Source organism: Thunnus maccoyii, chromosome 2 (assembly GCF_910596095.1).
Source record: "Thunnus maccoyii chromosome 2, fThuMac1.1, whole genome shotgun sequence".
NCBI lineage: Eukaryota > Metazoa > Chordata > Actinopteri > Scombriformes > Scombridae > Thunnus > Thunnus maccoyii.
The window spans coordinates 34,852,594-34,866,362 of NC_056534.1; the positions used below are offsets into that span (position 1 = coordinate 34,852,594).

Below are 13,769 nucleotides of genomic sequence, written 5' to 3' on the forward strand. Positions count from 1 at the left end.
TTTTGTTTTTGATTAATGCTCACAGCAATGGACTGTGAATATGAGTACTATTAGATTTTGACCAAATACTGAGAAATATGTGGGTTTTATTTGATTAAAGAAATATGTCATTTTATTGTTGCACTAAAACGCCTTATATGTAGGTCTCAGCCTTGATGTTTGAAAATGAGAACATGATGTGAACCTGTGGTAGTTCTGGGCTGGGGTCAGTGCCCTTTTAGCAACAAGCCAGACCCCCTTGTAGCCTCCCTAAGTCAGTCAGGACTCCCCCACTGTACAAAATAGTTATCACTGTCATATTAATAAATCTTCCCAGATTTTTCATTGAGTTTCCTGATATGGAGGAAACAATGCAGTGAGCCTGTACAGTAAATCTACCACTAGTCGCGTGTGAGAATTTCTTTGTTCTTTGTTTTTAAGCTGTGTTGTATAATGAGCTTAAAGTAACTAGAACACTGTGGGCTTTGTAGGTTACTTTTTGAATGTATGTGTGTATGCATATACTGTAGATAACAGTGTGTAAGTCATGTATTTGATACATGCATTCATACTTGTTGATGTGAACATAAACTTTTAGATCTGTGAGTTGTTTTTAGTCAATATCTCTAACCTGGTGGGTAGATCAGCTACCTAGACCTACCTGTCTGTGGCAAACCACGTTTCAACTGCAGGAACTTACCCCAGGTAGGTACTAAGAACCTTTTGAAGAACTCAGTTCCTCTACCTGTGTTTCCACTGGAAGGATCAGCGTCTAAATTAAGTTCCAGGAAGATTGTTTTATCCCCCCAAAAAGTCCCCGCTCGGGGGGAAGTACTTTGCAAAAGTACAGGAACTTTTGAGGTGGGGCTTTCAGGGATGATGTCACTGATTGGTCAAACACACACAGCACGGCTCCTACATCTTATGTACCGCTTCATTCATAAAACATGGAAGTACTCTTATATCAATTTAGGACCAGTTTAGGACAAGGGGAGGACATTTCTCTTAGTTTTTTAACGTTAAAAGTAAAGTAGGGCATTGTTGTTGGCTTCCCAACTCATTTTTAAAAAAGTGAATGAGACAATAAAATGTTATTTTCTGATTGTTTCACGACAGTTTCGTTCTGAAGAAGAAATGATTAACCTTCAAACATTCAACAGATGTTTTACCGTGGAGACACACGCTCTTAGTTTCAGTTTCATTTTCCTCCTCTGCATTTCTCCTTCTCATTCATTCATTACATCCAACTCATGCAGCAGTAAATAAAAACAACAGGACAAATCTGTGTCTGTTGTTTCCTCATATGTTAATACTGCATGTCTAATTGCTGTCATCATTTTTAAATTCCTAATGGTTCTAATTTGCATGATTTAGTTTAGTCCCTGAGGTTAGTTCCTCTGGGTCCAAAGTACCTGGAACTTTTGGTGGAAACAGGGCTTTAGTTGTGAGACTATGCCACTTAAGGTTTGCTTGTAATTAGTAACCAACAGATTTGATTTTAACTCTGGGATATGGATCAGCCATATTATTTTAGCCCTTTGGTTTTTGTACAAGATTGTGGTTCACTCACAACAGTCACTCTGACGTTCTCATGAACCTCGTCCATCTAAAACAGGGAATTAATTACCACATTTTTATCTAAGAGTTGTCATTAGAGATAATGGATTGGCAGCATCCCACCCCAAAAATGTTTAGAAGAGTCCCTGGTGATGTAACACCAATTGATGGGGGTTGACATCTGGTTCTCTGCTTATTTGTTTGCACACTGGTGTGCAGCTAGATTTATTGTCCCTACTCTTACTGTTAAAGTGAGGGGTTGTGGTGGGGACGATGATCCATGGACAGCACCGAGGGCAGCTTCACCCCAGGGTTGCCTGATCGTTTACTGATTCCTAGTTGACCTATCTTTCCATGATAGGATCTGAATCAGTCTGGTTCTTTGCCAGCCCTGGGTCACCATGGTCTGCCTGCTCACGTGGCAGCTATTCAACACTGCTGGATCCCCTCAGGGTGCTAAGAGGAGCTTTGATTCCTCAGTGATGCTAGGGTCCACAGTGGTAGAGTCTGCATAAGCCCAGACACGAGTTGAAATGGCTTTACCTTGCGCCTAGCGTCTTTTGTCCACTGAACAGTGTGAGAGAAATACTGAATTTTAATGTAAAACTGCTTTATTCAGTGTTTTTACTGGTTTTAATCACCGGGTTTGTTTGTTTTGGAGAGGAGGAGACCTCTGCAGATAATTTGACTCCCAGTAAAAACCTCCTAAACGATGAACACTGAAAGAATCCTAACCGGGAGAGACTGATTGTTTAACAATGAAGGCAACAACTCCCATGATCCTGCGCTACTTCATAATGTCATCAAACTCTTTCGTTTGTCATAGTTTTGATTGAGAGACTCCTCACGGCAGAAGTTACATATTGTGTGTTTAAGTCATTTTTGTCAACTTGTTCAGATCAATTTTGATCACCCCCCTTAGCCCATTCATAGACTTTATTACCTACCTATTACCTACTTTACTTACCAATACCTACTGGTAGTACCTCTGAACCTTTTCATCATCATGTGGCAGCACAGTTGTTGGGAGGCTATTGATAATAGTGAGAGGCTTTTCCCTCTGTGGTCATTGTGGCAGAGACACTGGGGCAGTGTGCAGGTAAATCCCTTAATCTTCATTAGCATAGTTTGTTAACCGGAGTGCCAAGTCTCTGTTAGTGCTCTACATACTTAGTTAAACCTACAAGCAACTTTCCTAAAACAAGTCCAGTTGCTCTTGACTCTTGACTTTCCAGTTTTGCCTCCTCCGCAGTGGAGAGCACCCACTACAAGTCAATTTCTACCAGATGTACATTGTTCAAAACATATTGGAGTAATTTATTAGCATGATTCCAGAGAAACTGCCCCATAAATACACTGGTCTAGGGTAGTTGGTCATTACCCGGAGCCTCTGGTTGTTACAGATTATATCGGAAATGAACTAAAGCCAGGGATAGTTGTGTTCAGTATTAAGAATTAATAAATCCACACCAATAAATAGAAAGAAGTTTGCCACTAAACCTCTACTGCCAATACTCTGGAACACATATGCTTGAAATAGGATTATTCATACATCTTTAAGGCAAGGGTTTAGGCGTAGGATGATGACCCACTTAAACTTTGGTGGCTGATTTTGTCCCTGAGTTGGATTCTCTGTCCACATGCCAGCATTTCAGGCCTCTGTTTCTCCTGTTCTTCTTCTGTCTGCCGACAACATGGTGTCCGTTTGTCCCACAGGAGGCTTTCCTGGATTCCTCTGATTTGGCCTGCTCCCATACTGTCGGTTTTGGCAGTGTAATTTCCCATGACAAGCTGATGGTTAGTGTTCATCCATTCAGCCCAGTCATTGTAATTTGGTATGTGTTGAGATTGTCCGTTCCCATGTTGTGATTCTGTCTGATTTGTTTGGCTGTGTCATTTTGGTCACTGTCAAGGTCTCCGCATTGAATGGGTGTAATGCTAGGTTGGTTTCCCAGGCCTGTCTATATCTTTTTCGGAAGTGGTGCTTTTTCTCATTCGTGGCGGGTTCACACACTCTGACACAATCTATTGTGTAATCCATGTACATGTCTTGAACACAACACTGTTATGGCATATAGGCGTCTTTGCGCTTGAAAGCTGGAGTAATAACCAAACCTCTGATATGACAAAGCGGCTTTTTGATGAATTGTCTTTATAAGACACAAAATTTAAATTTGGATAATGCCTTTTACAATGTAGGCTTAAGTAAGATTTCTATTTGCTGACATGTTTCTTAAATGAAGAAGGAGGTCAGTGTTTGACAAAACATTGTAGGTTGCATCTTGGGCTTTGGGAATGAGTGATCAACATTTTTCACCATTTTCTGACGTTTTATAGATTAAATGACTAATTGGTTTATCAGTTAATTGATAATGAAAACAATCATAAGTTGCAGCCCCATTTTTATGCTGGCAGTCAGACTACTTTATCCCTACATCACGATACCTTTCTATGTTAAACATCTGAAATTGTCCAAAAAAAAAAAAAAAATTGCACCAGGTCTGTCAGTTAACTACACAGGAATTGTCCTTTAAGCTACCCAGTGTGTTCATAGCTGAGGTTATTTTCTAAATGAGCCAAGTGCATGCCTACAGCAACATGCAGCAGCATTTCCACTACAGACTTTACATTTCCATAGATGTTGGACAACATTCCCTTTTTAGGCCTCCTCTGTCTGGTTATCAGTAATAATAGATTGCATCTGAGGCGTGGTAGAGCAGAATATCTAATCTTATGGGATTTATTTCTGCTTTATTAAGCAAAAGTAGAGGGGAAAGTGGCAGAAAATATTGCATCAAAGGACAAAGAAGATGACAAGGATGTGATTTGTATTTATACCTCCAGTTTTCGGGCAGATGTTATATGCCTTTATAGCCCATTGAGCTGCCAGGGCACTGCAGAAGATCTACTTCTTTTGTTTAATTTATACATAAATCTTGTAGTTCCAGATTAAGTGAGGCAGTTGCCCTTGTGCTCAGAGACTAAGGTTGGAAAAGAGAGGTGTCACCTGTATGTGTATTAATGAAGTGAAAGTGACTGTCCATGACCATAAATAGAAAGAAGTGGATACAGATAATGGATGAATGAGTTGGAGGGCTTGCAAAGAAACTTAACAGTGTTTGTGTAAGTTATTACACTGCTTTATTTTTCTGCCTTTTTGCTTAGTGTTAAGCATCATCTACATGGAGAGACGAGTGATTTGGATGTTGGACTGTTCCTTGGTAGTCTGTGATGCTTATTTAACTCCTTTTTTTATGTTCATTTTTGTTTTTACTACATTTATCTTCTTAGTTTTCTCAGTCACTGCTCTTAATTGTTGATGCTTAGCCTGCTTTGTCTCGCACTAGATTGCCACAGGATTGTCTAGCCAGCTCCAAACAAAGCATTGGCCTGCTTCCTTTCACTTTGGCCCTCCAACACACCAGGAGAGAGACTTTTAAGGACAGTTATAAAAAAAAAGACAGTGAAAAAAGGAGCACCTCATCAGGACAAAGCCAAACACAGTCCTACTCTCTTAGTTTCTCTGTCTCTGTCGAAAGCTATTGTATGTTGTCTCTGATGCAAACCCCCAAGGACTTGCTTCATACAGGAAAGAGTGCTTGTCTGCTTAATATTTTATGAAGAGAAACTCTTAAAACTGGTCTCCTGGCCTGTAATGGGACAGTGAGGATGGACAAACCATATGTAGGCAATAAGACAGCAGTAATTACTTAAAGGAAACTGTGTCAAGTTTTACAGCTAAGACGGAAATTGATGAATAATGAAGTGTTTGGGTTAGCAAAGCGCTTGCTAAAAGTGTTGAGAGAAGTACAGTTAGCCTAATCAAAATGTTGCTAAATATGCTCACCAACTGTAATTTATAAATGTAGCAAATATTAAATTGTTGAATCTTTGTGAGAATTGGTAATATCACAAGCAGGGTGAGAGATATTAAAGACAAATTAAGGGCTGATGATGCACCAACATTATGCAAAACATATGATGATGATGATGATGAGAGAGACTGAGACAAATTTGTCATTACTGCTGTGTTTCAAGAATAAATGAAGATGTAAGATCAGCCTCTCTTGGAGCGCTGCTTATGTCTTTGTTAATTTCAATATATCCTATCAGTGACCCTTTGGAAAAATGACTTAAAGCTGACTATACACCATATTTGGTGAAAGCAAAGGTTTTTGTGCAAACAATGATTTGTCCTATTCTTTGTGTATTTATTTTTTCTCTGTTTGTAATTCGTGCCCATCTGGGTTTTAACCTGACATTAACATCTCTTTTGTATTTCTTCTCTTCCAGTCCTGTGTGCAAAGAACCTGGCAAAGAAAGACTTCTTCCGTAAGTAGAGCTTTTTTTGACGTGTTGCTATTCTTGTCCCATTCCCTCCCTCGTGCATTAGAATGGGCTTTGTCTGCAGTGGCAGCTTGCTAGCTTTTGAAGCCTTGCTGTAAATGAAGTCCCTCAGGAGCTGCCTGTCTGTTCTACAGACCAGGAGGCCTGGCACGCACAAGGAGCCACTGCTAACCTAACTTCTAGTAATAGATATTGGGTCCACTAGTACCGAAGCACTAGACTCAATTAAAAACACTTCTTGTAGTCCAGCTCAGGACCAATCCCTAATGGCAGTTACATGAAGAAAAAGTGTAGACAAAAAGACATTTCATCCAGTGATTTTTGCACTTTTCTTGTTAAAATGTGTCACATTTCATATCAAATCATACTAATTTTGTATAGAGGAAAATAAAGAGTTGAATACTTTTATAGGTGGTACAAGCAAACCCTGCCTAGCCATGCTTTATCTTTATTGGGACACAAGCTAATGACACTATATAGAAATTAAAGAGACCCAAACCAGAATAGTGAGATGGGACTTTGAAGGGATAAAACACAAATGCACGTGAACTCTCAGCGGCTGAAATCCTGACTGCTAGAGGGCATTGGAGGGAGGAAGTTGCACAATGTTTTCTCTATGGCTTCTAACTTACTGTTAGTTAACATTTAGCTTTAGGCCTTTTCGTCAACCTCTGTTTAGGCTATCAGGATAGAAAGCCATTCCCTGCCGCTAATGTAAGTGGAGATGTATTATTAAGTTCCACTGATGAGACAGTTTTTACAAAAGAATAGCCTTAAGCAGCCCACATCTTTTACCTTAATTGCTGGTTAAAATTACTGAGTTGCAACTGTAGCATGTGGAGCCAGTAGGTTGGTTCTCCATTAACAGTGAAGTCATCGATACAGACAATAGCTGATTCACATCTTCTAACATGCACACATACACCTAAACACACAACCACAAAGAAGGAAGTCCCAAGAAAGCACAAGAGTGACCTAACAGGTTTGACTTGAGGGAAGTATCGGTGCCCAGAGGTGTATACACTAACAATTGTAAAATACACATACTCTCATGCACAGTCACACAGAGAACGCTTGATAAACACACCGTGAAGAGTCCCTTATCAGATTTCCAGTTGAGTAAGATATGGTGGAAAGATTTGTCTTATACTGTAGCCGTTCCACATATTGCAGCACATGCACTCCCAAGGATTCACATAGTAGAGAGTCTTGTTAATAATATTTATTTGCCATGTTGTTATTTATTAAAAGAGTTAGAGAAACACTTACAGCTCACAAAACACTTTGTTAAAGCTACCTGACCTGCAAGATAAATAGTATGTATGTATTTTTCTGTCATTTTAAGGTTAAGAGAAATGTGAATGTCATATAAATGGGCCGTCACACAGGTGTTTCCTCCATGAAAGAGGTATCGGTGACCTCACAAAGTTTGTACAATTGCTAAACAAAACCTTGCTTCTGTCTCCTCTGCTTTGGTTTAACAGGGTTGCCGGATCCCTTTGCCAAAGTGGTGGTGGATGGCTCAGGACAATGCCACTCTACAGACACTGTGAGAAATACGCTGGACCCAAAATGGAATCAACATTATGATCTGTAAGTACACAGGAGCACCGGTCTGATGTGTTTTGCTGTGCCCCAGTAATGCATCATTAGGAAACAAATGTTGTATGATTAAATGAGTGTGTGTGTGTGTGTGGTTAAAATTGATTCGTGTAAGAGGTCATGCACCATCTGAAATTTGAAACCATGCAGAATCTATTGTTCTTGAAACACTGATATGACAAGTGTTTCAGCAACGTCTCTTCTCGTCTCTTTTCTATGTGCAGAAACGCCCATCTGTAAACCTTTTGAGCTGTTTTACATGGTAACAAAACATCCAGTAGAGTGAGATTTTAGACATTCCATACCACAGGCATCACCAAAGACATATTCATACAGTATGAGATTTTTTTTTTTTTGGGAGGAGAAAAGAAAACTCACTGATATGAATTCTTGCATTCTCAAATAACAGATTCTGCCTTTTTTGGATATTAGAAGATGGGGTTTGCTAAATAGTTTTGCACACCATGACTTATTTCTGAACAGTGTCCTCTGTGAATTAGAGTTTGTCTAATTCATTATTTTTCTGCCAATCGTGGCTATATAAAGGCTGACACATCATTTAGAGTGTTTCTTTTCTTACTTTACCATAGTAATCTCTTTCAGGTTTAGCCTTTTGTGAATCTATATAACTTAATTCTTGAAACCTAATTTTCTTTTTTTTCTATCAAGGACGCTCTCATTCCACTTTCTGTCAGTCTTAGAAATGTAAATGCAAATCATTGGTATTTCAAATAAACTCTATGAATAATGTAATAGTCAAAGAAAACCAAAACGGATGCAGGAAAAAAAAAAAAAGCTCCTCATTTTCTGGCCACATTGCCTAGTAAAGTTACAACAACATATGGTCATTATATTCTCCGTTGACCTCAGAGGCCGTGGACTACAGAAAGACTAGAACAAGATGACCATTACACTCCACAAATGCCCCTATGAAACTATGTGCCTGACTCAGTGGCAGGAGGAGCTGTTTTCACTGGGGCTGTGTGTGTGCTGTGAGTGTTCCCTGTACAGAGGTCTGTGTCGACGGTCTGTTACAAGGAGTGATCACCCCAAAGGACCCTAAGGACCAACTGGCAACCAAGCCATAGGCATTGGTGCAAGATGGAGGGGAAAAGGTGGTAGAAGAAGAAGGAATGAGGGAAAAGGAAGCCTCATTTTTAAGAGTTGGGAACAGTAGAGAGAAAGAAAGAGCCATGAAGGGGAATGCAGGTAAAAGGGTTGCACTGGAGAATCAGATGATAGTTATATGATGAAAATATGCATGACAATAGGTATGTTGGCGTAGGGCCACTCTAAGCGGATCAATTACAAAATAAAGTTAGTGTTAATCATTTGGGTGGAAAAAGCAGCAAATATGACATTATAATTGGAGCTGCCACAATAAGTCGATTAACAAATCAGTTCATGGACAGAAATTAAGTACATTGTCAATTAATTAATTAAAATTATCTGGGTTTTTTTTGTCTTTTGTGATGGTAAACTAGAAATCTTTGGGTTTTGGACTGCTGGTCATACAAATCAAGAAATGTTGAAGACGTCACCTTTGAATCTGGGGACTTGTGATGGGAATTTTTCACAATTTTCTACATTTTGTAGACCAGATAAATGGATAATGAAAATAATTGTTAATTTCAGCTAGTTCATTAGAATTAGAATGAAACCCAGTTATGTTTCTGAATTTTGCAAGCGTTCATGCACACGTCGACGGTGCCTTTTATCCTTTGCCGATAACTACCAATACATCTGGCCTTTCTAGACGCACGCTTTCATTTTAAAACACACACCTGTTTCCTAATGCGTCTTCAGCCCTGTCAACATCAGCCTCAGATCCCCTCCTTCTTTTACATAATTCTGTTCCCTCTTCTGGATCCCCACCCTCTTGGAGGAGTGTGTTCCCTGCCAGCGACCCCTGGCCTCTTCCTCTGCTTCAGGAAATGGCTAACATGCCACAGAAAGCAGATGGGAGTGTGGGCTTGGCAGAATTCCACCTCGCCACACCCCCATATCCAGCCCCTTCAGCTTTTAGGAGGTGGGGTTTATTCCCACATGACACTGACGCTGCCAGGGGCCACGCTGTCCTATATTACGTATCATAAGAACCCTGAAAACATTATATGTCTGTTTTTAAACTACAAATGATCCTCTATGATTTATATTGGTCTCCTGGGTAAAAAACAGTTTAGGACATAAAGACCAAGCCAATTTATTGAGAACATTTTGAAGGGTCGAAAGTTGATGAACTCACAGTAGGACGTAGGTCTGATTTTGGCAAGTTGCCTCCTTTTGCTGGGGCTCCAATTTTCAGCCTTTTTAGTGGAAGATTTCACATTGCTTTGGTTAGAAGGTCAGATTCCCTCTTCGCTCCCTCTGCCTTTATTCTATATTAAATTCTGTACATGTTGGGCTGTCCATACGCTCTCCCCTCATGAGAGCCTGTGATACCTTACTGGTTTTCACACATTCTGCCTGAGCGGGACTTGGTTTGTCCCCAGTAATAAAATGCAGAACATACCGATGGCACTAGCACTGCTACAGCAATTTTTTACACTCCTTATGGCATTAAGAATGCAATGACAGTAGTTGTCAAGTTGACTCTTTTCATCCCATTGATCACAAGTCTTGGAGGTCTATATGGCACACGTACCCATCTACGGTAGAAACAAACATTGATCGGTAATGGTTTAAACTCTTTGCTTCATTCCTATCTGTAGTGAGTTGGACAGAAAGTACGTTTTTTTCTCTCTTTGTCTGGAAAGGGGCATAGATTTGGTTGTATATGCAATAAGTTATTTGTCTTTCTCAATCTTGAACTGACAGTAAAGGTTCGGCCATCTTTAAGAAGCACTTATGCCACGTGTGCTTGCACTGCACCCAGAACTTTATGTACTTTGTAAGAGATATTATTGCTTAATTATTCACAATTTTCTATTAAGAGAATGAGGGGGAAAAGTCTGTGGAAGAAGACGATGAGGAGAATTGAAGCGGAGTGGTTGGGTCAGAGTAACAGTAAGGTAACTGTATGTTTTGAGGGAATCTAAGAAGAATGCTTTGGCATCGACTCAATATACATAAATCAGATCAGGTTACTTGATATGGTGAGCCAGAGCTGTAGAATCTCCACTCTGATTTATTTTTGTCTTTACAGATGTTGACAACTGAAGGCTGTCCAACATTAATATAAAATATATCCAATCTGGAAAGAAATCTTATTTTTGATTTCCCAATGTAATGTATGTTCCTTGGCAAGAACAGCTTTGGGAAGTCCTGCAGGTCTGGATTTAGTATGTAGCCTGGAAAGCTAATCTGGATTTGACCCAAGAACATTTTTCCCCTCCACTGCTGTTGTCTGTAGGATTAGGAGTGCTAACTCTTATTTTTGTTGTTGCTGTAACCACCTAATTGTGTGTGTGTGCATGTGTGATTGTTTCTAACAGAGTTTAACTCGGTGTTCGACCACCAACGTTTATTAGTTTGCTATACCTGGTGAATCTTTTATAGTGTTCAAGAATAAAATAAATGTATTTCATTCTTAATTAAGAATTAATGTTATCTATTATATTGCATTTTCCTCAAATGTATTATTTTAATGGTTCTTATCACATACTTTAACCATGTTTGACATAACCTTTTTTCATTAATTACAGTATTCTGGCATATTATCGTCATCATTATTGTTGTCATTATGTGGCAGTTATTACGTTATCACTTGAAATAATCTTTATAATTTAAGAAATATAAAAAGAAAATACCATTCATATTTTGTCTTTTCCTTGCAAATGGTTGAGAAATAATAGTGCAGCAAATAAAAACAGGTGTGTTTTTGTGTGCATTATAAACATTATATTCTACCTGTTCTCTAATCCTCAGACACACAGCTATTTCAGTTCTTTGCTTCAAGAGTGCCTTGCACATACACCTCTGCATCACATTGCTCTGTTAATCTAACAACACTGTGTGAAGGGAAGAGCCAGAGATTAAATTTAGAACAATATACTATACTATTAGTCCTCAGAGAGCCAATTTGTGTTGGACCACAGCGCACAAAACGCAGGGAACCAAAGCGAAACATTAACAGTACATTGCTTTGTACATTTGTTGTTCTAAGATTAGAAGAACATCCCAATAAGGGATGTACAACCCCACCTTTATATTATATGACAGAAGCCTTTTCTAAGACCGAGGGTTTGGAACAGCTTACCTCCAGTGATTTCTTGTCCATCCATCCAGTTCTTGTCAAATAGACTTTTAATTAGCTCACCCTTATTGGTGAAGAAAATTGAAACTTTCATAGCAAAAAAACAGCGTATTCTTTCATTCATTTGTCATTTAAAAAGTGTTAAATAGCTGGAGTGAGATCATAATTAATAACCCTAGACACATCAGCACCTGCCCCAAGAGAAAAAAATTAAGATGCTGACCACTGCTGCTGCATCCTGATCAGATTTTCAGGTAGTTACTGGAAACTAAATCACTGCACACTTAAAAAAAGATCCATAACCCACAAGGGTTGTAATTTCATTTCAGTGCAACGATGGTTGAGATTTGGCTTCCATACTTAACTTAAACTTTTTGATGTGTTTAGTAGGGAAACCCCTCACCTTGCCAGTGATATACCGCATAATATAGAGCTTGGCATCACAGCTGGCTGCTAGGCTGTAATTAGATGTGTGTGTCAGCGATTTGTGATTATGTATTTGAATGTTGAACTCTATGTGAGTGTATGTTTACTGTAAGAGCTGTCTGGGGCTCAGACAGCGGTGGAGCACATCACGGGGACTTCCTCTGTTTCTCGACCACGACTAGACTGGCTTCAGCTGTGCTAAATCTGAACAGACACACACAAGCACATACTCACAGGTTACTTTAAAATCTACTAATCGGCCTCATTACACAGTCTGAAGGTCTACGCCGCGAACACGGTGTGCATTGTTTTCTTTCCGTCAAGGAGAAGTAGTTGGGTGAGATGCAAAATACAAATTTAGTGGGGTTTTTTCTGTGTTAATGACATTTGTGTTTCGGAGAGTTTTCTTGAGTACAAGGATGACTTAACTTCCCCTGAAACGCACGCACAATGTCTCATTGGTTCTTGTGAATTTCGAAGCGTTATGCCAGAATTGTAAACACATTTTCATTATGTCATCATTCCCCTTTTCTGTCTTATGGATCTGTTTTCTTTCACTCTTTCTTCCCCTGTCAGATACATTGGAAAGGCAGATTCCATCACCATCAGTGTATGGAACCACAAGAAGATCCACAAAAAGCAGGGAGCAGGTTTTCTAGGCTGTGTCCGCCTCCTGTCCAACGCCATCAACAGACTCAAAGATACAGGCTGTAAGTACCCGTTTGTGTGTGCAGAAGTGTGTTCTCTGTGTCTCTTAACACACTGAAAACAGGTCACTGGCGTCTGCTCTGTCTGCATGCCTCACAGTGGCCTTACCCTAAGGTACCAGTCTGGTTTGTTAGTGAAGGGTGAAAGGGAGGCCAAACAGTGATTGGGTGAGGCATGTGAGACAGCTAACCTTTTTTCACACATGTATGCACACATATCCTGCACACATAGTCAGACAGGGAAATGTGGGGAACCAGGGTGACTGTCTTTCCTGTCCTTTCCTGTCTTTGCCTGTTTTATCTGGCTGCAGCAGTTAGATAGTTAGCTAGCCTGTCGCTACATGTGGAGCTCTCTCAACAGTGTCACTGTCTCATCCCCAGCTTGCAGCCTGATGCTGCTGCTCCTGTGCTGGCCATTCATTGCCATAGATTTATGGCTATGATACACAGCAGCTCCTTCAGGCAACACATATCAGAAATATTGTCTGCTGTAGACATCTGGCACCTGGGACCAAATCAATAGCCACAATTCATTATACAGCAATGGAGCTTGTCTTGATGTAGGGTCAACTTAAAATGTTTCTGTCAAGGAAACAATTAACTTTTTCCTGGAAGCATAGTCCTGCTGATGTATTTGTTGTCACTGTGTGGAACAAGATGTAAAAAAGAGGAAGAGTTATGCCGTGTGGGGATAGTTGTGTGACATTTAGCCTGAATAGCCCTTAGTTAACCAGCAAGTAAATCCCACGTTAACATATGAATGAACCTTAAATGTTTTCGCACAGACACACACATTCTCATATAGATAATTTCCCATCAGCTCGGTTTCAGATTGTTGCCCTTGTGTTGTCACCTTTGCTTTACAACAGATTCAGTCTGTGCAGTCCGCATAGCCACATACCCGTTAGCTCTGTATGCCTCGTTGGCAGTACCAGTCAGTTGATACTGACACATGT

General features: G+C 39.8%; 1 protein-coding gene across 2 annotated transcripts in view; it reads left to right on the plus strand.

Annotated features, from left to right (window-relative positions):
- LOC121911428 (E3 ubiquitin-protein ligase SMURF2-like) overlaps window positions 1-13,769 on the plus strand; it is a 65,751-nt gene that overhangs the window by 21,201 nt on the left and 30,781 nt on the right. For both annotated transcript variants that reach the window (XM_042432897.1, XM_042432887.1), the window contains 3 exons: window positions 5,830-5,868; window positions 7,368-7,476; window positions 12,683-12,816. In XM_042432897.1, coding sequence (XP_042288831.1) covers window positions 5,830-5,868; window positions 7,368-7,476; window positions 12,683-12,816 — 282 coding nt within the window. The remainder of the gene's footprint in view (window positions 1-5,829; window positions 5,869-7,367; window positions 7,477-12,682; window positions 12,817-13,769) is intronic.